Consider the following 26,019-nt stretch of genomic DNA (forward strand, 5'->3'; position numbering starts at 1 on the left):
TTCTGTTTCCCTTCCCATAAACCCATTAATGACCAAGATGGTGGACTTCCCTGATTAAGAAATCAATCATATTTGTATATATTAAATCTAAATCACCATTCCTTATAATGCAGAGCAAGTGTTTAGAACACTTCGAAGCCCTAAGTAACTTAAAACTAGGTAACTTCCCATCATTTGTATTAGTATTTGAGTCCTGGTTAATTGTATGCCTTTTATAACAGCAAGCTTTATTTTTTGCAATATCAGTCAATGTCCTACTAACTAGAAAGATCAAATTAAGTAACTAATTAGACATTTTGAATTTGACTGATTCTTGAAAAAAATAGTTTTAAGATGGGTTTGATATTTGAAAAGTCTACTTTTGACAAACGTGGTTCAGAAGATCAACAAGATATGCATTTAAATTGCTTAATGATACAACCTTGTGTAGCTCTGGATACAGATGAGATTTCTCCAAGGAAGTTTCATTGGCTCACTGCGCCATCTTGTGTTATCTCACAGTACTGCATCAGCAGGTAAATAAAAACTTGACATGCAATGTATTGAAAACAAAGATGAAAACTATTAATCCTTTTGGAGATTTTTATTACTTTTTTGACAAATATATATGAAGGTTTTCCTTTCGAGGAAACATTCTTTTCAAGATACGTTTACAGCAAATCATTCCTATAAAGAGACAGAATCGTCTGATATCATCAGAAGATATATGATGGAACTAACCTATTTGTAAAAAAAGAAAAGAAAAAAGATAGTGGTGCAATTTCATATTTGCAATGAATCAATGAGAGTGATTTATTTAAAAGTCAAACGCATGATTTTTGGTAATGCTAAAAACAAACTAATTTCAAATGCCTGATGGGACAGTGCCATTTTCAAACACGATTTAAATTTCAAACTGTACTGTGATAGATGGGGTGGATTTTTAGTTTTGCATAAAGGCACACAAGCATTGATAACCCTCAGTTGAGCATTGCTTTTTGGCAAGACATTGGTCCCATTGGGCAGTACAATAATTGTTCAAACTACAGAAAAAGAAAAGTCTTTGCTTGCAAGAAAAAGATACATGAAATCTCAAACAATTAAGCTCAATAATGTACAGAGAAATATCGGGCGAGCTCAAAACCTGGGACCTACAGTAAATCAGGGCTGACGATACAATGGGTCAGAAGCATGGTGCCGATGACACCCTCTGAAAAGCTTTGTGTTAACTTTGATGGAAGACCTTCATCTATCAGAGAGGATGCAGTTGGTTTAGGGATCTCTCCTCCTGCTGTAGAAATGCCTGCAAGCTTCTTTTCCCTTGCCTGAAGTTGCTCTCCTTCCTTAAGAAGGGCATAATGATTAGAAGTCTGAGGAGAGTCTCAATGTTACTAAAACTCCTTATCTGCGAGGTCTTCAGAGTGTCGAGCACAGTAGTGGGCAGATAGCCTGCCAAGGGATCTAGCCATTTCTCCTTCCAGGACTTCATCTCAGTTTGGAGGGAGGTTTTGTCTGGCAAATCCTCTTTGTACTGGCGGAACACAATACCATCCACAACGCTGGTTTCAACTTTGGACATTGCAAAAGGCACAATCTCCAAACACTTCAAGGTATCCACTACCTGCTCTGTGAAAAGGTCAGTGACTTCTGAAATGGAGTGTTCTACAACCTTCTTGCTCATTGATTCTTTGTAAAACTCACTTAGGGGCTCTAAAAGCACTGAGTGCAACATTGGAACCTGGAGTTTAGAAGCCAGCTGCACAGCTTCCTTGAACCATGCCTTGTGCTGGGAGTCAAGATCACTTTTCAATTGACTGAGGGATGCTTTCAGAATGGGCAAGGTGTTTACTGCAAGCAAAATATCTAGGGGCTTGCCTAGAAGGGACTGACTTAGCTTCTTGGTTATGCTCAGGACATTCTTCAGCACCACTGCTGAGAAGATAAACTCAAAGTTTCTGACTGCATCAAAGAACTGTGATGCCTGCCGCCTGTCTGGGCCACTCCCTTCCCGCTTAAGCTCATTCAGGCAGAGCATCACTGCCTCTAAAAGCTCTACCATGACTTCATGCATGTCATGGCTTTTATCCCAGTTTTTGATGAGTTTGTCCCTCAGCTCGGTACCCTTTCCCTCATCAAGCTGGAACACATGAATGATCATGTCTTCCAGTTTGTTCTGGCGCTGTGGGTCCTCTGTGAGCCAGAGCAACATGTTCTCCATCAAAACCTCACCACTGGCTGCTTCTTCTGCAGGGGACGACCTGGCCAGCCATACATTAAGAGACAAGGCAGAACTAAAGGTTTGGATAGCCTGGGGATATTTCTTCGCTATTGCTGAACATACAGCCCTCATCTGAGCTCCTATTTCACCAACACTCAACAAGGCCTGTCCTCTACAATTTTCCATGGTGAGGCCCCATTTTTCTGACAGTGTTGTCTCAATAGCATGTGCAAGGACAAGTGGGTCTTCATTGAATGGGATGAAAGCCAATGTCTCCTCACACTGGATGTCCTCTTTGTTTAAATACCTGACGCACAGGGGGACATATGGCACACTACCCACCTCAACAGCCTGCTCGCTTATTATAGTGAAGAATTGAGAGTCCGAGAGCTCCTTGAGGATTTCTTCACGCTGGTGTGGTTCATAGAAAGACATGGTTGTTCTTGGTTCCTGAGTATCTTCTATTATCACAGCAATCACGTCATCAGTGGACAGCTCTGCTACACCGGAAGCATGTGTCTCACTCTCCATCGGTTCAACCACAGCTGGTCCTAATTTGTTTAATTAAAGTGAACATGTGTTAAATCTTGTCTGTGTATTGTTCAACAAATATTGCAAAACGATACCAAAACTCAATACCGATTATTTGCAAAACGATACAAAGTCAAATGATATATGTTGCAGTTTACATTTCGATATACTTCGATTCTTGATTTTTCGATAGTTACTATATCGTTACACCCCTAGTTGATAGCATGCAAGTCATTTTTGTCACACAATACCGTCATACACGGATTACAAATTAGGCTGTAGGTATCAAAATTAGGTACTGAATGACATGGACATGGAATGACATGGACACAAAGTGGGTGCCTATGGGCTATATAGTTCCAAACATTGCTCCTATGGCTAGAACTATCCCATTGAGATAGAATGAGTACTTCCGCATTCCATTGTTACAATGGGAGTCAACGCTAGTGTCACCACTCTTACTATATTACTCTGGATTAAACATACCTACTACTGACAAACCATCATGTAAAGTGAATATGTAGATGTCTAGATGATAATGAATGGATACAGACCATGGTTCTAAACTAAAATGGACACGTGCACATATTGGTTGGTGTCATGTGTCAAAGAATCCTTCCAACAAAACTCATTATGTTCAGGCCTTTAAGTTAATGTAGCTTTAAGTTTACACACCATTCTTACACTGTTAAGTTTAGTCTACACATTACTTAAACCTTCTATACTTAATAAACTGGGTCTGTGTTGACGCTGTAGTCTGTACCATCTCTTTTCCTTCTACACCAAATCTCTTTACCAAAAATAGCCAATCTACAAGCTCACACCTTGTGGATCTGGTATTTTTGGTGCATGCTGCCCTCAGAAAAAGTTTGAGTAAAGTACATTGTAGCCTAGTGTTCATCATTACATTTTCACTTACCATTGCCCAGTTGTTTCAGAATCAGTCCTCGAAAGGTTTCCTTCACCTAAAACATAAAATAAACAATTTTCATTGACTATGAAATACTGTGTAAAAACAACTCCATTAATCAATTTACGACATAAAATATACAATTCTGACAAAAACGTTTTATATACAATTGCTACTGTGAACTTACCTGAGAAAGACACTGGCTGCTCTCTGGATGAAGTTCCATGCACTTCTCAATGATCTCTTCTAGTCCCTGCAGAGTCGGCTGATGAGTGAGGAGCATCACACAATCCGTTTTGCTTCCCTTACTAACAGTGCTCTCTAAAAGTTCCCTGATTGAATTCAGTGTTGTCTTCATCAAGTCGCACTCTATGCTGACACTAGGCAACACGGCCACCAGTCTGAGCAGCAAGGTAATGGTGGGGTGGCTCTGTGACTCAGGGTGGAGTATCGTTTCAGAGATGGATGTGGGAGGCGCAACATCCTGGTACTTCTCCCTCCAGACAGTGGCCCAGTCATTGATTTCCTGCTCCACGGTTTCAGGGTCAGGAAGATCCGTCAGGTAAAGACTAAATGGCTTGTGTGTGGATTCGGGGAGGATGGTCTGGGGATTACATGAAGGCAGCAAAGACAGGACAGATAGCGCTTTCAAGTGGCTGTCTGAGAAGCTGTAATTCATTTCTTCGATGAGACTTCTGAGCAGAGGAACACTCAGGTTCTCTCTGTAGTATATCTCAGGGGACTCATAGGCGTTGGCTTCCTCTGGGAAGCACACTTGTTCAGGAGCCACTTTAGTAGCAAGTTGATATGCCTGCTCAAACCAAGGGGCATGCACAGTACCGATGTTCTCCAGCATTTTGTTAAACGTCTCCGTGATAGCAGGGATTTTCTCCACCTCACAGATGATGTCAGCAGGGTTGCCACAACGGAAGACAGTGCTGCAGTTACGGAGAGGGCCACAAGCATTCTTCAAGATCACAAGTGTGACTATGAAGTCCACACTTCTCAGAGCGGTAGAGAGAACTTGTGCATGCAAAGACTTTGCGCCTGTGGCACTGGAGCTGACAGATTCCAAGCAGCTCAGGATTCCCTCCAGTGTGTCAACAAGGATATCAAAGAAATCCTCCCTCTTCTTCCACCTCGAACAGCAAGTTTCTGGAATCTCCTCCAGGGCTTCCCTGGGTGTATTCAAGAGCCCATCAACAGCCTGTGCCAACTGCTCCTCCAAATCTGCAGAGTGGTCAAAGAACAGTAGCAAATCCTCCACGATATCTAGCATCTTTGTTACAGAAGGACAAGGCACATTTCCAACCAGCCAAGAGGCAAGGCCACAGGACTCACTAGGTGTGACGACAGACAGAGGATACTGCCGAAGGAAATTCAAAGACATTTTCTTCAGACTTTGGTAGCCGGAGCCCAAGTACATGAATGCTTGGCCACGACACTGGGACATTGGCAAGCCCCAGTCTTCGATGAGAATTTTGGCGAGACTCTTTGCTTGCCCGTCACTTTCACAGGTTTCATCAAATGGTAAGAAACCAATGAGCTCCACTTTCGGAGCTGAATCACCCACATACCTTACAAATGCAGGTAGAAAGGTCTTGTCGGCAACTGTAACAGACTTGTCTGTAATAATAGAGAAGAAGGGTGACTCCTGGATTTCCTGGAGTATGACATCTCTGATTGCTTTTATGAGCATTTTCATCATTTCTTCTTCAGCTATGACAGGGGTGGATTTTCCATCATATCCAAACCACTGACAGTTACCGAGCTCCTCCTGGATGAACGTTTCTTGGTCCTCTTTAGAAATTTCAGACAGACTGCTATTCTTCTTCCCCAGTGATGCAGCTAGTTTGAAAACGGTCTCCAAACTTGGGCGATTATCTCCTCTATGGCTGTTCTCATCTGGTGGGTTAACGTCCTCGGCCTCTTTTCTGGCAGTACTTTGCTGAATCATGAGTTCCTCTGCCTCTTCTTTGACGTGATCAACTAAAAGAAAATCCAGAAGAACACATCAAGACACCAGAATTAGTCAATGTAGCCTCTTAAGACAAACTGAACTACACTCTACTCTGTAAAACCTTTTCACATAATGGACCCCCAAAATGATATATACACACTTGCATCTCAAAACACAATACATTCCGTTACACTAGGCGGGATCGTGAGGCCAGTGCCAGTCAAATGCGCGAAATACCACAGTAGAAGAGATCCTCTGCAACCTAGGATCTCATTATTTACATCACAAGTTATGAGCTTTCTATCTAGCACCTCTGCTGGAACACTCCATCATCGCAGTTCCTGTTTACACTGAGCATGTGCAAACCTCCCACAGGAGACCGGGCCACACCTCCGTGCACCTTCCTCTTTATTTTTCCTAGTCTGCAACCAAGGAAGCTCTGAGAAGGAAGGGAAGTGGTCACGTGACTGGGCTGCACCATGACACTTTCATGCACACTTTCATGGGAGCCAAACTCACACCGGAAGTGCAATGAATACATGGCAGTGAATGGAGCCGGCTGGACCAGCTCATAAACATTATTTATGAACAATTGAGACCTTTTGTAAAGTAATCACTTCTGGAAAATAACAGATGACATATCACAGGTTGTTTTCTAATCACTTACTTTTCGATGTGCACAGAGTGCACAGTATATAGGATCTAAACAGCAGCAGGTATCATTTCTGGCTCCATAATGTGTTACATGTCTTCTGTTATTTTCCAGAAGTGATTACTTTACATAAGGTCTCTATTGTTCATAAATAATGTTTGTTCATGAGCTGGTCACTCCAGTGCATTCTGCCAAACTTCCGGGTAGTTTGGCTCCCATGAAAGTGTCCATGAAAGTGTCATGGCGCAGCCCAGTCACGTGACCACTTCACTTCCTTCTCAGAGCTTCCTTGTCTGCAACCAAGGACTGTCTAAAGAGGACGAGACGCGAAGACTGTACGGGCGACGCCATGTTGCTTATGGTGCTCCATGGAAGGAAAGAAACATGCGCAATGGGCTGTATGCAGCCAACACTTCCGCGTTCAGCTTCCTTGGTCTCAACTGCGCATGTTTCTTTCCTTCCATGGAGCACCATAAGCAACATGGCGTCGCCCGTACGGTCTTCGCGTCTCGTCCTCTTTAGACAGTCCTTGGTTGCAGACCAGGAAGTGCAGCCCCCCAGGAACCGCAATGGGGTTGTTTTGATCCGCGGGATAACAGAGGATAATAACCTTCCAAACACTGGATTTTGGCTCATTTTGAGCAGAAAAAAGTTATAAGCTCACGCGTGCACATCAGATCCGTATGTAGGCTGTCTAACAAATGAAATTAAAGAAAGACGAATGATGCACCAAATATTCGGCCGCAGAAAATATTCGGCAGAAAATGGCTAAAAATGCATTTTCGGCCCTAATAGGCAGAAAATTTATCACCGAACAGTATATGCAATTAATGCATTCAAAAGAGCTGAATTAATGTTTTATGAACCCATAGTGATTAATATTTAAGTAAAGTTTTGCCATAACCATTTATTTTGCCATAAATCAGGTAGCTTTAAGGTACAGCCATGACGGCAATTGTAGGAAAAAAGATATATAATATTAATCATATTCGGTATTCGGCCAACTGTTTCCTATATTCGGTATTCGGCCAATAATTCCTCTTTCGGTGCATCCCTATATATATATATATATATATATATAAAGTAAAGTTTTATATATATATATATATATATATATATATATATATATAGTTGTTTTAGATTCAAGTTTTCACGATCTACAAGCTCATAGCGTGGCACGAAGTTACTTGATTTAAGCTTGTATATCTGCTATTTTTGAATAGTTAAAATCTAAAACGACACGGATGCTTTCCCGTTTTAATGGGTTAAGTGAAAATCATTACACTCAGTAATAATAGTGTAAATTGATCACAACAATACCTTCCATATTGTTCTCAGCGTTCTTCATGAGACTTTTCGATTCCTTGTCCTGAAAATACATAATCAGAGAGACAATAATAAACCATCAAATCAATCAATGTGATTAAAAGACAAACTTAATTCAGTGCAATATGTAAGGCAAAGCTAAATGAACAATATTTACCAAGCAGATGCCCTCTAAGGCTTGAGGGGTGATCTTCAGGCACCGACTCACCATCCGGTCAAGGTCTCTGTTGAAGTCAGTGCTCACCTGCAGCATAGCCAGGCATGGGGTCCTGTCTTTGGGGCTGGTATTCCTCAAGTACTCTTGGAACATCTTGTGCCGCATTACTGTCCCACAATCCTCGAGGGCTGTACTGGGTAAAACGGACATGATCCTCAGTAGAGTATTGATGTTCCCAAAAAACTGCATGAGTGGCAGACGCAGTGTATGAAATATCGTATCTGGGATGGTTACAGATGCAACTTTGGTCTTCCATGTCACTCTCCAGCAGCACAGCTCAGTGGAAAAGTTATCAGGATCAGGAAGATCACTGCTGTAGAGGGGAGGCTTTGACTTCAAGCTCTCAAACATGTAACTTACAGTTACGGAGCATGGAACCAAGGAAAGGAAGTTCAGAGCTTCCTTGTGGTCATCTGAAAATTGATCCTTCACTGCATTGATCAGGTTATCCATAAGAGGCACACTCAATGCATCCTTGTAATAACCGACTGGCTTCATCATGTTATCCATTTGCAAAGAGGAGTTTTCAGGTACATCAATCTGCACTCTTAAACTCTGTGCCATAGCACAAGCTTCATCAAACCAGTTCTGGTGAAACACCTTCATATTCGTTTTCACACGGTTCAGTGTGGCCACAACACCACTGATTTGGCAAAGTTGGGAGGCAGCACTGAAATGGTCCTTCTGGAGGGCTGCACTCAACTCTCGGGTGAACGAGGAACTGTTCTTCAAGATAACCATGGCAATGATGAAATCAAAATCCATTATCTTGCGCAAAAGTGTGTGAGCATGATCAGACACGAAAGCTTTCCATCTTTGTGGATTGTTCTTGATTTTCTCTAGACATTCAACCAAGGGCTCTAGCATCTGCACAAACACCTCGTAAGAATCATGCTTTTCCTGCCAATTACTGCAGAACTTCCCTTGCAGTTCTTGGACTTTCTCGAAGCTCTCTCTGAGACCAAAAGCAATGACATGGTCCAACTGTTTTTCAAGAAGGGCACTGTCACCAAAAAACACCAAGACCTCCTCAAAAGTATCCAGAGCCCTTTTAATTGCCGGCACGGGGATGGATTTTGACCACCACGTGTTGAAGGAATAGCAAGAGCAGTGGGTGCATATAGCAAGGGGGTACGTCTCCTGGATTTTGCAGGCAAAAGCTTTTAGCTTATAAGAGATATCGCCAGAGCCCAAGTAGGCTTGGCCTCTACAGTAAGTGAAATCGAGACGCCACTCTTGTGTAACTATTTCTAACAGGCACGACTGCATGACTTCACAGTCAAGATCCGAGTCAAGGAATCCCATCAGCTCTAATCTCATGACATCAAAACTGTCAACAAACCTAAGAAATAGGGGGAGATAATCTTTTTCCCCAAACTTCACAACACGGTCAATGAACAAGGAGAAGAATGAATTCCCCACTTCCATGATTATTCCTTCCCTGACTGCGCCCTCGCAAACGGTGAGAACCTCTTTCATCTCAGACTTGGACACGTACTCTTGTTCGGCAGAAACCTCACCAGCTTTCCTGCTGTGGTGGCTACTTGCAGCACTCACTGCAATCTGCAATGCAGATTTGAGAGCTTCTCTATCAGTCTCTGCACACTTCATCTCTACAAGTTTTTCACTCTCCATTTCCAGGGTCATGATTTGCACTTCTTCTTCATTGTCCCGCTCAGTATTGGTTCCATCACTTTCTAAGGCGAGTGCTGAAATGAAGATGTGAGAATGGCAAGATTACAAATTAGAAATAAACAATTGTGTGTTAAAAGACAGATTATAATTTAAATGGCTGCCATGGGCTTACTTATACTTTAATGACGGAACATAATGTTCAGTTTTTATAAAAGAATGTTAATTGTATTGAAATTAAATTAAAATTAAGTTTGACTGTGGAAAAAGACAATTGGAATTAATGACAGCTACGCAAAATATGGAAAGTCTCACCTTCAGGAAGTTTTTCTTCTTTGCCATCGCCCTAAAAACAAACACAATTTCAAATTAAAATAATTTCTTTAAAGGATATCTCATGTTCATAACACCAAAACCCTGCAAACTATGACAAGCAATTGACTAACACTCCATTTTACTTACCATTTGCAGCAACTGCAAGATATCAGGATGCTTTTGCACATAGGATTCCACCATTTGCTCAACACTGAAGTGCACGTCTTGGTTTACAAAGACATATGCCATGCTACACCGCCTCTGGTCCTCCGGTGTGGCCGTTAGGTAGGAGTGACATCGCTCCAGCACCATGTTGTACTGCCCATACACGTCTGCCTCTGCATTCACACATGGAACAGTGCCCAGCACTCTCAGCAGACTCTGCACATTTGGGTAAAACCCTATGTCTGGAATTTTCAGTGTAGCAAAGACAGTGGTCGGCAAAATCCTGCGTTTGCTGGCATGCCTCCACTTCACTTCCCAACAGCCAAGCTCTTCATAGAATGTGTCAGGCCTGGCGAGGTTGTTCAAATTTGCATCTGCCACTTTATCCCGTCGAATACTGAAATTGTGATCGGCCATGTAAGAAGGCACCAGTGAGAGCCATCGAAGAATTCTCCCCATTTCAGTACTGAACACTCGCTTTACCTCTGCTACAAGATACTGTAGGATGGGCCTGCTCAGCGTTTCTTTGTACAAGTCCTCCATTGGGGTTTCATCCTTAGTTTCTTCGTTCGTCTCCAATAAGATCTCTGGCTTAGTGACCTCAACTCCCAGCTTCCTTGCTCTGCAAACTGCATCCGAGAACCACTTCCTGTGGAGTATTGAAATCTCCTGCTGATATTTGTTTACCAGCTTTAGGGCATTGGAAATTGTGTACTGCAAGGTGCTGCTGATGCTTATGACTCCCTTGAGACTTGAATTTAGAATGCTCACACAACAGAGAGTGTTCTTCAGAACAACAAGGGTAATGATGAAATTGAAATTCTTCAGAATGGGCTTCAGCCGTGCCATCTGTTCAGCAGTTTCTTCGTCCACCTTTGAGATCATCTCATTGATGCAGTTCAGGAATGGTTCAAGAATCTCCAACATGGTCTGAAAAGCATCTGTGCCGTACTCCCACCTACCATGGCTGGCCTCCTTGATTCTGTCTGCTTCACCTTTCATATGCCCATATGTCATCTGGATCTTTCCATCCAATCTCTTGCAGAGCTCTGGTGTTCTCCTGAGTAGCGCAGCCACCTCCTCAACAGTATCTGCAACTTTCTGAATTGAAGCGACAGGCATGCAGCGGATAATCCAAATGTTGAAGGCATACGGGTCACTGGGTGCCAGCACTACTTGGGGAAACTCCTGAAGAATCTTGCAGGTCAGGTCTCGCATCTTCTGACACATGCTGCCTGTAACCAGATAGGTGAGTCCTCGACAGTGCTCCATTCGCAGGCCCCACCTATTTCTCAACTCTGAGATGAGAATATAAAACAGACCCTCAGCATCTTCATCACAAGGCAAGAAACCAACAAGGTGTTTTTGAGGGAACCCCGCTACTGTGACAGACCTAACGAAGACTGGGATTTGCTGCTTGCCCTCTATGATGGTTACATCTTGGAGCAAAATGGAGAAGAATCGTGCTTGACGTAGGCTGTCCTGTATCTCTTCCCGCATGAGGTCCTCACTGAACTGAAGGATTTCCTTCTGGTCAATTTTCTCCACACAGATGGGATTGAGAGTCTGCCGACCTCGTGCACTTCCCATTTGCTCATCCGCACTGGTATTTGCACCATTAATGCTGAATCCAGTGAGCGCAAGGATTTCTTTGAAATGGACTATTAGGATCTCTTTTGCGTTGGTGGTGGCTACATTTTCGGGCACCTGGCCATCTTGTTGTGATTCATAATTCACACTGTTCTCTCCAGATACTTCATTTGCTTCCTCAGTCCCAGTGGGGGTTGCTGTACTCTCTGATTGGAAAAATAAAATTATATTATAAATACATAAATATTAACAGGAGTCACAACTATACCATACAAAGAAACGTTCAGAACAGGCAAGGCATTTATCCTCATCTTTTGGTCTGAAGATGAAACAAACATACCTTTAGTTTTCTTCACAGCAGAAGGTTCCTCTTCCGTCTGAGAAAACAAAAGAATTGGACATTGAAAAGGTATTGAGGTAGTACACAGAGCTCACTACTTTTGGTCAAATTAGTCCAAGCAATGCAGAGTAAAAAAAATAAAATAAAAACATAAGTTGCATGAGTAACTACATCATTACTAGGGGTGCACCGATGCATCGGCCGACAATCGGTAGGGGCCGATGTTTGCCATGTTAACTGCCATTGGCGCATCGGTAAAAAACTTGACTTTCACCGATGGCAGTAGCCGATGTTCTGCTCTGCAGCCAAATCCGGTAATACACCCTTGTACGGAGATGTATAGAGTGGCTGCGTGTCGCTCAGTGTACTGCTACCGAGTCTGAGTGCAGTGATATTCCTCCTCCCCGGTTAATTTCACTGACGTGTACAACCTTTATTCAAATAGTTGAAAATGTATTCATTAAAAAACTGAGCACATGTATTTTTGATCTATACGGCCAAACCTCATTTGAAAGAATATATTCAGAGTAGGCTATATGACAAGAGCGCTTAAGACGCGCATCACCGAGCATCGGAGTGATATTAGAACTCAGAATATGCGCAGTCCAGTGGCGGCTCATTTTATACAAGCTGGCCATAATGTGTCTGCTTTAAGATACATTGGAATAGAAAAAGTGGAAAAACCACGTAGGGGAGGAGACTGGGAGTCTCTCCTGCTGAAAAAATAAGCATTTTGGATATATGAATTAAGAACCCTTGAATTTGGAACTAGATATCAGACCATTCCTTTAATACACCTGCCTGACATGCCGCTCGATTATTATTATCTCGGTGTATTCCTTTTGTATTGTATATATGTATTATGTTTTGGTGTATTTATTGTATTTTAAACCTATATTGTTCGTGAGTGTATGGCCCCTTAATTGATGTATTTGTATTGTTCTGGAGTGGATATTCACATACAGCCTATTGGCTTATCAATTGATTGAATGACGACACCCAGTTATGTTACACCTATTTAAGGATTTCAAGGCCATACCCATGTAACTTGAGAAAGCCCGGAGGGGCGAAACGTTGTATTTATAGGTAATAAAAAAGAGGGGAGCAGATATCTATTGTTCTGAACGTTACCATTTGGAAAAATACGGTATACAAACATCGGCGACTATCGGCTAGATTGTGTTTTTAAACATCGGTATCGGTCAAGAATTTCCACATCGGTGCATCCCTAATCATTACTGTAAATAAGATTACATTGTCTATTGTCCAAGTGGATAAAGACAATGGATAGAAACTTAGAAAGACATAATATTATTACATGTAAAATCTGGGTATATCATTTTGTTCAATTAGTTTGAACTATGATGCAATTTAGCAGTGATTATCAAACCTTTTAGTTTCAAGGCCCCCATGATTGATTTGCATTAGGGTCAGGGACCCCCACTTGATACCATTTTGATCTCTGGGACCCCCAATCTAACACTGTAGTATCATCAGTGTCAATTTAATTCTGAGCACATACAAATGGAACCAAATGAGTCAAATTGGTTCCATTTGTACGCTCTCTGGGTTACAGACACATACAGTAAGGGTCCATTTAGGGCTAAATTGCGCTCCGGTAACTGTAGAGGGCGCTCCGCTACCTGTAGAGGGCGCTCCGCTACCAATCGTGACTAATCTGACCATAATATGGTCAGATAGGGACATATGTGATCATTTGTTATTTTTTTCCTACGTGCCTGTGCTGTGTGTGTGTTCAGTCTTCAGTTCCAAATTTGCATTTCAACTTTCTTTACAATGTCCACCATTGTTGATTTTCCAAGGTGGCATGGAATGGAAACAAGCCTGTGTTTATCTAGCATCGGTATTATAATGACTCAACTATTAAATAAGTTGCATATCAGCACCCCCACCACCTCAGTCAGGACATTGTGGTACTGCAGCTAAAACAGCTTCAGAAGCAAAAAAGAAATGCCATGGACTGGTTATATCAGAGTGGTGATTGAGGCTCAAACCATTAGAAGTAAGTTTGAGGGACATAGACAATATGATATTAAATATTAAAAACAGTTAAAATTCATGTTATAGCTGCTAACTAAATTGACACTGCACTTGCTGCTCTTGAGCCTCGAGACACGAGACTAACTTGGAACTGTACACAGTTGACTTGTCTTGGCCACATTACTATTGTAGCGTTCCGAGGCGTAGGGCATTAACCCGGTCGGTGCCAAATTTTGCACGCACACTCCCTGGATGCCAACGATGAAACTCTGCCCCACATTTTCCAGAACGGCCTGTTATAGCGCCATATTTCATATTAAATCCTAATTGGCTAACATTGGCTTTCAAAGTTTGCAGCATTGGCCCGTTTTGAACAAAAAGCCTCAAATCATGAACGCAGCATGCAATTTACATGAAATCTTTCACAGACTTTCCTACTAGGCTGAGGAATATATCCCACCCTTTTCACATTGGCCTGTTACCAACAGGTGGATTTTTGACAAATTTGGATTGTATTGGATAAAACCCCAATAGTCAAATTTAGTGAGGAAACCCATTTATTTTGTTACAAAAAAAAGAAACAATATCGTATCATGAAATGAAACACTTACAGGATGTGCTCGTTTCCTGTTGCAAGTTGATGGATTGTTTGAAGATGGTGTGAAGTCAAATATTGTTGGAATGGCATCTTCCTTCAAGACACAACTGGAAGCACTCTGAAACACAAATAGTAAGAGTTTATACATCGATTATGATGTATGTTTATTTGGTTTGAGCTTTTGCCTACAAACACACCTCTGCCACATCATATTGGGCAAAATATGGGTTTATATGAGCCAAGTTTATATGAGTGCATTTATTTTTGTAATAAATGTACTGATAGCTATTAGCTAGGTAGCCTGTGCATAAATGTATTTACGTGAAAACATATTGAGTTGCTCGTTTGTCAGATGTAACCACCAGGAAGTAAAACTGATCTACCCCTGGCCTCTGTAGCTGCTGTAGAGTAGAAACCATCATGGTAAAACACACAGGAGGGACTACAAAATAACAGTGGAACTTGTGGAAGAGGGGACATTTAGATGTTTCATCACTTTAGTGTTTTGTTTACAGCTAATGTTGCCACCGCTTTGTCTGAAGCAAGATTAGCTTATCAGTCAAATTATTTGCAAAGCCAGGAGTGCTTGCTGTGGTTGGCTTTAGATGTACTTACTTCAGACTATTTAAATATCCCATCACACTGTGGGTGCATTTTGTTTGTCAAAGTTAAAGCTCTGCAATCAATGCCGTTTGGTAGCGGCAATATTTTTAATATGATTGACTTCACTCCAGTGTCTCAGATGACAGCTCCCTAAACAGACTAGAGACTACTACAGATTACTACAGACTTGCAGGCGAAAGAAGTCGTGAGATCAGTCAGTCAGTTGGGGGGTGTTAAGTGAGTGGCGCTCTTATCATTATACATCATATTCCATGCTCAGTCAATCAGCTGAGCACATTCCGTGCTCATACGGACAGACACATACACAAAGCTGTGCATAGGAGTGGCTAGTGCCACTCAAAGTGACTGAATGCACAGAGCCGACACCAAGTCACAGACAGACGGCTACTATGGCGCTACAGTGTCTTTTTCAACAACACATGAACACATGCAATGTATTTTTCAACATATAAGCATCATGTACAACATTTGAGAAATTATAAAGATAATGACTGCACTGCAGGGTGCTTAGGGCATGGGCACAAGTTTATTTGTATTTTATAATATGGTGTATTTAATAGGTATAATGTTAATTAAAACAGCGTGCCTACAGCACAGTGAGCACACTGCAGTGAGCACACTTCGACTAATGATCGATAATATAACAGCTAGAATGATTAGGGAAAAAATGGAAGCCTATCATTTCTGTTTGAGTAGCCTACTGTATGATTACTCACTTCACAAGCCTTGCACATCCACAAAGTAAGCTAATCCAATGTTTCAGCATCCTCATTTTCAATTGTTAAAATTACCAAGTATGAGCCCTCAGGTTTGCATTTGCAATGAAAAAAAATTAAAACTCAAATGAAACCTACAGCTGTCCCCACTGCCTGCCGACAAATTATAATTATTATGACATGACTAAGAATTGTCAAGTAAACACTTTTATTTTAAATAAAGGCTCTCATTTTTTAAACATTTTGGCTTTGAAACATTGTTTTTTAGCCGGAAAAAATAAATTGTATTTGTATTTTGCGAGTCGAGGTTTCGGGGGTATAAGTAGAATAGTCTTTCACATCCCTAATAACCCTACTCTGCTGAACCATTTGCTCTTCCCTGAGGTCAATCAGCTAAAGCTTACCTGATGGGAGATCAATGAGGGCTCAAAGTGTTTTGCACAAAGTCTGTAGAGCTCGTGCAACTGTTCTGGAGGTTTTGATGCCAAGTCCTGGCGATGACAGTTGTTCAGCCATTGTTTACATCTGTGAAATGAAAGATTAAGAAAGGATAGACATTTTATCATGACAAGAAGCAGTAATGTTACAAAGAAATAAAATATATATATGTAATTGCATTAGACTACATTTCACACAGAATAAAGCATGTTTTATTATCCCTGCAATTTTTGTAGTATTTTGTAGGGTAAAGGGTTTAGGGTGTAATGGGTAAAACAAAGTTTCACAGTACGGATTCATTTGACATAGCTTCATGCACTCAGGGAGGACTTTTACTGCTTGTTATGTTTAGCCAATTAATTTCACCCGCATAAAATTGCAGGTGTAGGTGCAGTGGAGTCTGTTGGTGGGTAGTATTAACAGCACAAGAAAAGTACTTCTATCAGTCAAAAATAATTAAATAAAAAATAAAACGAGGATGATTACAAAATATATGTATTATTATTAGTTAATCAGAGAAGTCAGACCATCAAAGGATACTTGAAAATAATTTGAAATAAAATATATGGCAACTTTATGTGAAATTCACTCCTTCCAGAAATATATGTCTGAGTGACTTTTGAGCAATAGGAGTTCAGTTTCAGCACTATAATTTCCAATGCTTATAAGTGATGTTTACTATGAGTTATTTATTCAATATATAAATCAATATTTTTAAGTGAATAGCCCTGCAAATGTCACAAAATGAGCACAAATGAAGTGACAGCTCAGTAGGGGGCGCCATACTGCAATTCCCGGAGAGGAACTTTTATTGTAACCTTCATTCAAAACTAAACCATCATAAGACTAGTAGTAGTAGACTACCTTTACTGTCCTGGTAAAGTACAGACAGTTTTCAAGTTCTACAATCCACAAATGGACTGCGCAGATTAAAGTGAACGTAACATGGCCTAGATGACGATAGCAAGATTATAGCTGGTGGTTGGGAAATTAATTTCCGTAGGGCCCCAGGTTATCAGTCAATGGACTAAAACAACATTGAACCACAGTGGGTGGGTGTCACACGTATTGATGGCGATGTTAATTACATAACTAAAAGTTTTGTGTGTGCTTTATTTGAAGCGTCTTTGGTTGTATATACAAAGATACCATTTGGCCAATAATTATTCATGCGCATCGAGCAAACGGTGAAAAAGAACAGAGTGATTTTTACAGGGACTTTTCTTTCAGAAATAGTCTGCGCCATTTTCAAGAGTTGTCACTAGTAGCTAGCGTGCTGCCTGCTAGGCTCCTGCTAATGGTGGATGTTCTGTTCTGCACACCCTGTACAGGCTAATTTATAAACTACACCATCCACGCAAACTCTCACCTTTCTGGGTCTACGGGGAAGCTGAAAAGAGGAGTCGCGTTGTCCGATGATGAGTCCTCTCTGTGAAATCCACAGTTCGTTGCGGCACAGCAGTCAGTCATTTTGGACTGCATGTACCTAGCTAGCTGGCTAGCTAGTAGCTAGCACGCTAACTGGCGGCTGCAAGCTTGCTAGCCTAATGCAAACCTGTGTCTATCTACTGTACTAGCACAGCATGATGCAACAGAGATGAATAACACTGGAATCGACACGTGGACTTTTCTAAACTCGTCGAAATTCAACCATATGAGCTGAGAAATCAACTCATTTCCTTTCTTTCAAAAGTTGATGCTGCGTGATGTGCCAGAAAAGCGTGCAACGACATAAACCAGGAACTAAGTGCAGGGAATTACTTGGCCAGCAGAGGGCAGAGTGAGGCAAACGTTGACCACGCTTGTAGATCTGCTTCCTTCCTGCTGCTCAGCTCACAGCCAAAGATAGTTTATTCCCCAAATTGTCTGGAAATGGTCTAAATTCTACAGCATAGTTCTAGTCTCACACACACACACACACACACACACACACACACACACACACACACACACACACACACACACACACACACACACACACGTCCTTGTGGGGGAGCAAAATGGTATAAGCATGACTATTCTATTCAAATCATAAGGTTTCACATTCTCCACTCGGATTCCGTACAAATTACAAAATCAAAAAAATCTCTTAAGGGTTCCTGGCACAAAATCTGTCAGATGGGGGTCTGCAGTTTATATAATCTGTCAGATGGGAATCTACAGGTTATTACAAACATTTTGGGGGCAGTTATAAAACTTAAACACTGGTGTAGCCCACTTCTCATACACTCCCTCACCAGCATGTGTACTAGTATTATTTTACTGTAAAATTGAACAGTTACATATTTTGTACCTGTGTAATGATTATTTTATTTGAAAGTTAAATATCCCTTTAAATATACTCCCAAATTAACCATATGGAGTTTAATGTGTGCAACCTGAACACAGGGATCAAAATTTCTTACCCCATCTCTGCTTTTAAAAACAAGTCAGTATGTGTTGCATTTCACCCTGACACCAGTTCATCTTGAGGAGAAAATAAACTGTTTTCCATTTATGTTTTTTATACTTGTCTGATGTCCAATTGTTATGCTCAGTTAAATTCCAGCTTGCTATTATAGTCTCTACATGCTAATAATGTGGCTAGGAGGCTGGAGCAGGTCGAATTCCACTAGTTTGCTTAATAACCATAAAGACCTGGAACGCATCTGTGTCACCTAAGCTTTTATTCCACTTTAACAATTATTTTAAACTTTAGCCATTAAAAAAAATGGCAGATATAGAAGCTCAGTGTGGCACCAAGTGCCACGCTACAAGCTTGTGCAAAAACGTGTGAAAATCTTTGAATATATATTCTTTCACAGCGAACATTTTTAACTCATCTTTGCTTCTGGGAGGTCCCTGGAACAAGAACATATTTTCAGATAGGGTTGGCGGGCAATTAGATAATTTTTGTGGTCTTTGACATGAAATAGTTTGAGAACCATATAGAAACGGGTTTTTCAGAAAACTGTCATGATTTAGAAGGCATTTGTAGATTCTTGAGGCTTCTAAGATCACATCAAATATGACAAACCAAAAAGATAATTAAATGTGTATTTTTTAATGATTCACATTTTAAACTCCAGTTTGGTGTCTCTTAAAAACAAACAAAAACAGATTTTTTTTTTTTACCACAAAAGCACAATTAAATCTGGGCATGAATCAGACAATTCTGTTTAATCTTTTACAACTGTGAAATCAAAAGGTGAACAACATAACTAAAGACAATGATAAAAGTGAGAGCTGGAGTGTTTTTTCTTTTTTCAATTAAGTTTACCTCAAAAGGACAATTAAAACTGCACAAAAAAATGATGATTGTTTAGATATATCTATCAACAACACTGTAGAAACTGTAAAACACTGTCTGACCTATGATTTCAAGGAACAAGTGATTAAGGCCAACTACACATTCTCCTACTTGGGGAATGTTTTCATGTAAGCCTCAACCATGGAGTCCAGGTCATGTCTAGCATCACAGTTTACATTCAAAAGAGAAAGCCCCTTTGATCTGTCGATTTCTTGAGTGTTCTCCACATATAGCTTGAAGCGCCTGTAGGCCACATCGTAGCTGCTTTCAAGATTCAAGATTGGTAGGGTGCCAACCACCCTAAGGACTGCAAGCATGTTGGGGAAGAACTTAATGTCAGACAGTTGCAGCGTTTCACTAAGAGTGGAAGGCCCGTTGTCCTCCTTGCCTTTGTGCACCCATTTAACCCACCAGCAGTGCAGCTCGGCAGAGAGAGTGGCTGCATTAGGGATGTCATTTTCATACATTTTTATATCAGTTTCGCCCTCTGAATTTAAAGACTTTTTCTGGCCCACAACAGCAGGGATGAGCAAAAGACATCTCAGAGCCTTTAGGTGATTCTCGCAGAAGAGTTCTTTTAATTCTGTAATAACATGGTTCACCACAGCAATGGAAAGGTATTCCTTGTAGTAGCTCTGTGGCTGGATCACAGAAACTGTTTGTGGCCGATGCTTTCTCAAGACTGACCTCGGAACCTTGACAGTGATCTCCATTGCAGTTGCTAGGTTAATGGCTTCATCATACCAGAATTCATGATACACATCAATGTTGTCAGACACTTCAGCCAATGACAGCAGTACAGCTTGAAAACTGTTTGCTGCAAAATATACATCTGTAGCTTTGCTTTGCACATTTTTCCCAAACGCCTGTGTAAGTGACATAATATTCTTAAGCACAGTCAAGGCCATGACAAACTCAAAATCAGCTAGCGCCTTGGAGATCTCCAAAGCGTCATGTGTGACTTGGTCACTCCATCTCATGTCTTCGTTATCATGCACACTATCCACACAGAGTAGTATCGACTCTATAATGTCGACTGCCACTTCAAAGGCATCATGCCTTGTAGTCCAGCTAGTGCGACAGATCTCTTTAAGTTCATTAGCTTTCTCTGCCTTGTCCTGGTAGAAAATTGCAATGGCATGCTCCAACTCTAATTGTAGGGAAGGGGAGTGACTGAAAAATGACTCTATTTTCTTAAAAGTCGACAAGACAAGCTGGACTGCTGGTGAAGCCATGCCACTGGCAAACGCGGTATTCAACGAACAAGTGGATCTTGGTACAAGTACTGCCATTGGGAATTTTTCTGTCAATTTGGTGGCAAACGCTTTAATTTTGCCAAAATGTCTGCCAGAGTAGGAATGAGCCTGACCTCTGCAGTGTTCCATAATCAAACCCCATTTGTCAGAGAGATCAGACAAGAGTCTCTCCGTCAGAGCCTCTCCATCTCCCTCAAAAGGCAAAAATCCAACAAACCTTTCCTGCTGGCAATTACCTTGGTCCACGTAACGCAGAAACACAGGCAGGTGCCATTCCCCAGAAATCTTAACCAAATCATCGGTTATCAATGAGAAAAATACATTTTTCCTGACTTCCTCCAAGATGCCTTCACGAATGCTTTTCTCACACACTTCGATCAATTGGTTCAGCTGCATTGGGGGGCAGCATTCTTTGTTTAAAGGGTCTGAATTAGACATCTTTTGTAGGGCTTCATCCCCAGTATTCATGCGGTATTCTAGCAATGCCTGAAAGTTATTTGAAACAAGGTTCTCCTGTGCTGAAGATCTTTCAGCAGGTCCCTTTAAAGGAATGTTTTGCTCCCCCAACAGTACAAGAGCTTCAAAAAAAGACCTGATACTCTGTTTATAGACCTCCTCCTCTGTAGTAGTAGTCTGAACATCATCTTTCTTTGCAGTAGTCTGAGCATCATCTTTCTTTGCCACTTTTTTGGCCTTTGCGTTTTCTACAAGGAAAAAATAAATCATTGGAATTGGTCAATTCAATATCTGACAATGAAAGTGTAGGCATTTCATATTGGGGCATTAACAATGACTAATTTGCATTAGGGCTGGGCAATGTATTAATATTATATCAAATATTAGCATTTAAGCCCCATTATACTGTTATTGTCACAATAGGTATCAAGGTATTGGTCAAAAACATTGTGATATTCACCCAGCCATACTTTGAATGTAAGCATTTCTTTTTAAATATCGATCTAAAACCTACAACCTGTCAAATATCAGGGTTGTGAATACATTCACTGCACTGGTAATAACACTAGTAGTAGTATTAAGTAGCCTCGGTCCCAGGCTTACTTTTCTGCGAAAAGAAGAGCCTGGTCACAACGTAAGGCAGAGAAGCTATCGGGCGGATGTATCCTCCGGAACATCAGTCAGATGTATTTCCCCCGGATACGATATTTCCCCGACCAATCACAACACTTGTTTCATTCGCGGAGAATGTAAACTGATTTGTAAAGCATCAACGTAATTTCCTTGGGCAATACTTCCGCTAAAATCCCGCAACTTCCGCTGATAGTCTTTTCAGCGTAGGTCTTGCCCAGGGTGAGTATTAAGTATTAACATTAATTTACACTAGCTTGAATATACTGCAATTCAGGTTAAATTCAACTTACTTTTCTTCACTTTGTCTTTATTATCGGTCTCATCTTCAGTCTAGCAAAAAAATAAAAGAGAAAACATTTAAATGCATGTAGTGTGTATTATACCACGAAATGTATTAAAAGTACTCAAAAAAACATTTTTTCATGATGCACATGCTTGTTTTTCCCTACCGTCTCTTTACTCTGCTTCTGCTGTTGTGGTTGACTTGCTACATCAAAGATGGTTGGTATGGCATCATCCTTCAGCATGATATTGTGAGGATCCTCCTGACAAAATAAACCACTTAAGCTCACAACAAGACACCAAAATATCACATTACATTCCTATATAAGCCTACTTTCTTTACCGTCAAATAAGTCCAGCAGGTATTCCAGCTCCTAATGGTTTAAGTTGTTTCAAAAGGTTCCATTGGTCAATGTTTCTGTCTGAGATCATACATTCCCAAATGTTTCAGACATAATACGCCCCATAGCCCTTGGTGTATCAGAATCATCTTTGTCACATCACAATTGTTTTATGTAAAAAATTGTGTGAAATTCATTTTTGTGCATACCGGTAGTTCAATTAATCATAGAAATATATTCCGTAACCTTGATGACATATCAGAATCTTACATGTATGCCTCAATTATGTGCGATAACCTGCCTGTAGAATAGAATTAGAATGTCCTAATCTCCATTCAGCCAATGAAATCTAATACAATAAGGCTTGCAAGTCTGCTGGTGATGCAGACTTGGTGTTGGCTGGTGATCTGCGCCTGCGGACCATTCGCCATGATTTATTTCATTTTACATACAATAATTTGCCACCCTCAAGACAATTTTAAAGTTGTACTAGGTAATTATCTTTGCGTTACATGTTAAAAATCATTGAAAATATCAATATTTGACCTAAGAAGCTTTTTTTGGTCAATTAAAACAGATTTTGGTATACAAGTGAATCAATGAGTGAGTGCACTCCATGTTTAAGCAATTGATTAATGTACTTGTCCTCATATTTCAATGAGGGCTTCAGTCTCCTCATTCGACCACATCGATCCACGGTAACAGGAAATCTTCACTTCAGACCTTCACTCCCTAGAGGCCAAGGAAAAACCTTTGTCCTGCATTTTTCACATGCCTTTTACAGCGCCACCAAGAGGCCGACTTTTGTTAAACACATTTTTTGATATTACTCCTCCAGATTCTGTCCTAAAATCCCGCACATCGTTTCATATTCCATCCTAATTGGCTAACATTGGCTTCAAACGTTTGCAGGATTGGCCCGTTTTGAACACAAAACCTCAAATCATGAACGCAGCGTGCAATTTACGTGAAATTTTTCATGAATTTTTCTACTATAATGAGGAATAAATCTCCCCCTTTTCACATTGGCCTGTCATACCACCACCAACAGGTGGATTTTTTGCAAAACTAAACACATTTTTGGAACAAAATGCCTCAAATCATCCAATTGCCATCAAAGGCGCAAGAGGAAAAAATCTGCATTGTAAAATAACTCCCGTCTATTCAGAAAAAGCATTAGTTTACAAGGCATTGACAGACACAGGTCCACAGAAATATTGACTACTAGTGGTCCATGATGCAAAACTATTTGGAGACCCCAGATGTAAACCGTTTGACCACATCGCATTTTAATGTGCAGTCTGCAAACTATAGTTTAAAAAAAATGTTTGGCTCTATAATGCATTACTTACATTATTCTCAACTGAAGATGTTTCAAAGTGCTTTGCACAAAGCCTGTAGTATCTGTACAAATTGTCAGGTGATTCGTCCTCAAGATCCTTGCGATGGCATTTTTCAGACCACTTCCTGCATCTAATTAAGATAAATAAAATGAAAAATGGAAGGAGATTAATGCCATACTGAATTTTCTTCATTTCCAGGTAATAATGATCAAAATAATGTAACATAATACACAACATGCAGTTGGTCCGAACCTGTTTTAAATGGTACATTGAATAAGAGCACCCAAAATATTAATATCAATCAATTTCCACAGATGCCACAGGAAAACCATTCTAGATGAGATTATGGATGTGAAATTCCAGAATTGAGCGTTATCTCAAGAATATATGGAAAAGCAGGGGTGAGATGTCTTCACGTTTAGGGGTGAGTTGTCAGGACAACTCACCAAAAGTGGCAAAAGGGGTGAGTTGTCTTGTTACCCTACAACGTAGTAGTATTCTCAGAGGATGCATGTCTCACTCTCAAATACATATCACCCATTTGTGTCCAACACAGGCTCATACAGTTTAATGAATGTACCGGTAACCGAATTGTCTTTACATTTGTACATTCTTCTCAGACTCAGAATAAAACGAACAACACTTGAGGATTTGGTAGGAACACATGCTAACTAGCTATGCTAGCAGTAGCAGAATTACCTTTCAACATCCTTTGGAAACCTGAAGAGAGGCTGGTCGCTGGATTTACCACTAGTGCAGTTAAGCACCGCGCAGTGGTTCTGCATCTTTCACGACTCAATGCAAAGCGCAAGAAGTGACTTATAACGTTGTTGTCTGCTAAATATAACTAAACTATATCATCCACAGTCCACACACAACAAAGCAGCATGCAACTGTCTCCAGTCCACTGAGTCCAGTCCAGAGAACGCGCGCGCTGCTGCTGCAGGGTTCCTGTTCCCACAATCCTTTGCGAATTGCGATCCTCAGAATTAATTCAGAAACAAGCCCGGGCAAAAGTTGTTCAGTTGGCCAACTTTTGCCCGGGCTTGTTTCTGAATTAATTTCTGAACTGAACTCATAATAAAAGTAATACTAAACATTAAATACAGTACATAAACACAACAGGTTCATCTTTTACCTCCATTATGATGAATTCCTGTTCTGTTCTGTCTATATAGAACAGAAGTGTCTATTTGTACGTCTCTAAATGTTTTTGATTGGGTCGTCCACTCACAGTTAACAGCCTTTGTATTGAGTTTGTGCTTGAAATGTACTGTAATTCTGCAAACTGTTAATAAATATTTCAATCAATCAATCAATCAATCAAAATCTCTTGATTTCTGGCGTCTGTGACATGTATGTTAATGATGTTGACAGATTTGTTTCTTTGTTAAATTGTTTGTACATTTATTATATTATATAAATTGTATAATACATAAAATACATGTGACACTCCCTTGCAATGAAAGTTAAATAGCAGCCAGCCAGCTATCTGGTAAAGGTAGGGAAGCATTGTAAAATAATGTGAAATGGGTAGCAGAATCCTTAACATAGACAGACAGACAGACAGACAGGCACCAGGCAGGCAGGCAGGCAGGCAGGCAGACAGACAGACAGACAGACAGACAGACAGACAGACACAGATAGATAGATAGATAGATAGATAGATAGATAGATAGATAGATAGATAGATAGATAGATAGATAGATAGATAGATAGATAGATAGATAGATAAATACTTTTTGTGTTATTCTTTTATCCCAAATGTCTGTCTGACTGTCACTGTACCTTGTGCATTTGTACATTTCTGACAAATAAATTATGCAATCATTTAAACAACATACATAAAGCCAAACAATACATCCATCTGTGGATCTCCCCTTTGAGTTTGTGTGTCTCCCCTTTCATCTATGTGTGTTTAGAGACAAAACAACACTACTACTGTACTCAGTCACCCGTGTACTCTACTGTCATGGTTTGGGCGTGTTGCTTTGGCGCAGCAGTAGGCAAGTAGCCTAGTGCAGGAATTCTGTTTAGGTTTAAACCAAGATACTGTGGGGAATTAACCTGACTCCGGGGGAACCCAGTGTACTCTCTGCTGCCCCATCTGGCGGAGTCAGGTTAGTGGGGAATGGTTGTGTTGTTCAAACATTCAAAAAGAACAGAGGAGGGTTTTTCAGGACAGAAACTCCGCCTCCACGTGCTTC

The 26,019-nt window shown here is 40.7% G+C and overlaps 2 protein-coding genes across 2 annotated transcripts; both read right to left on the reverse strand.

Annotated features, from left to right (window-relative positions):
* Positions 1-568: 568 nt before the first annotated feature.
* LOC306928375 (uncharacterized protein) lies at positions 569-18,039 on the reverse strand. The gene is made up of 11 exons (XM_079508431.1): positions 17,582-18,039; positions 16,179-16,299; positions 14,448-14,552; positions 11,836-11,872; positions 9,888-11,701; positions 9,741-9,771; positions 7,734-9,502; positions 7,571-7,619; positions 3,826-5,627; positions 3,648-3,693; positions 569-2,748 (listed from the first exon to the last, which is right to left on the reverse strand). The coding sequence occupies exons 1-11, from the start codon at positions 17,692-17,694 to the stop codon at positions 1,232-1,234; spliced, it is 7,404 nt and encodes a 2,467-aa protein (XP_079364557.1). The 5' UTR covers positions 17,695-18,039; the 3' UTR covers positions 569-1,231.
* Positions 18,040-19,236: 1,197 nt separating this feature from the next.
* Positions 19,237-24,797, reverse strand: thap12a (THAP domain containing 12a). The gene is made up of 5 exons (XM_079507254.1): positions 24,512-24,797; positions 23,822-23,942; positions 22,296-22,391; positions 22,137-22,176; positions 19,237-21,461 (listed from the first exon to the last, which is right to left on the reverse strand). Exons 1-5 carry the CDS (start codon positions 24,595-24,597, stop codon positions 19,609-19,611), a joined length of 2,196 nt encoding a protein of 731 aa, XP_079363380.1. The 5' UTR covers positions 24,598-24,797; the 3' UTR covers positions 19,237-19,608.
* Positions 24,798-26,019: the final 1,222 nt, after the last annotated feature.

Source organism: Electrona antarctica, assembly GCF_951216825.1.
Source record: "Electrona antarctica genome assembly, chromosome: 8".
Lineage (NCBI taxonomy): Eukaryota > Metazoa > Chordata > Actinopteri > Myctophiformes > Myctophidae > Electrona > Electrona antarctica.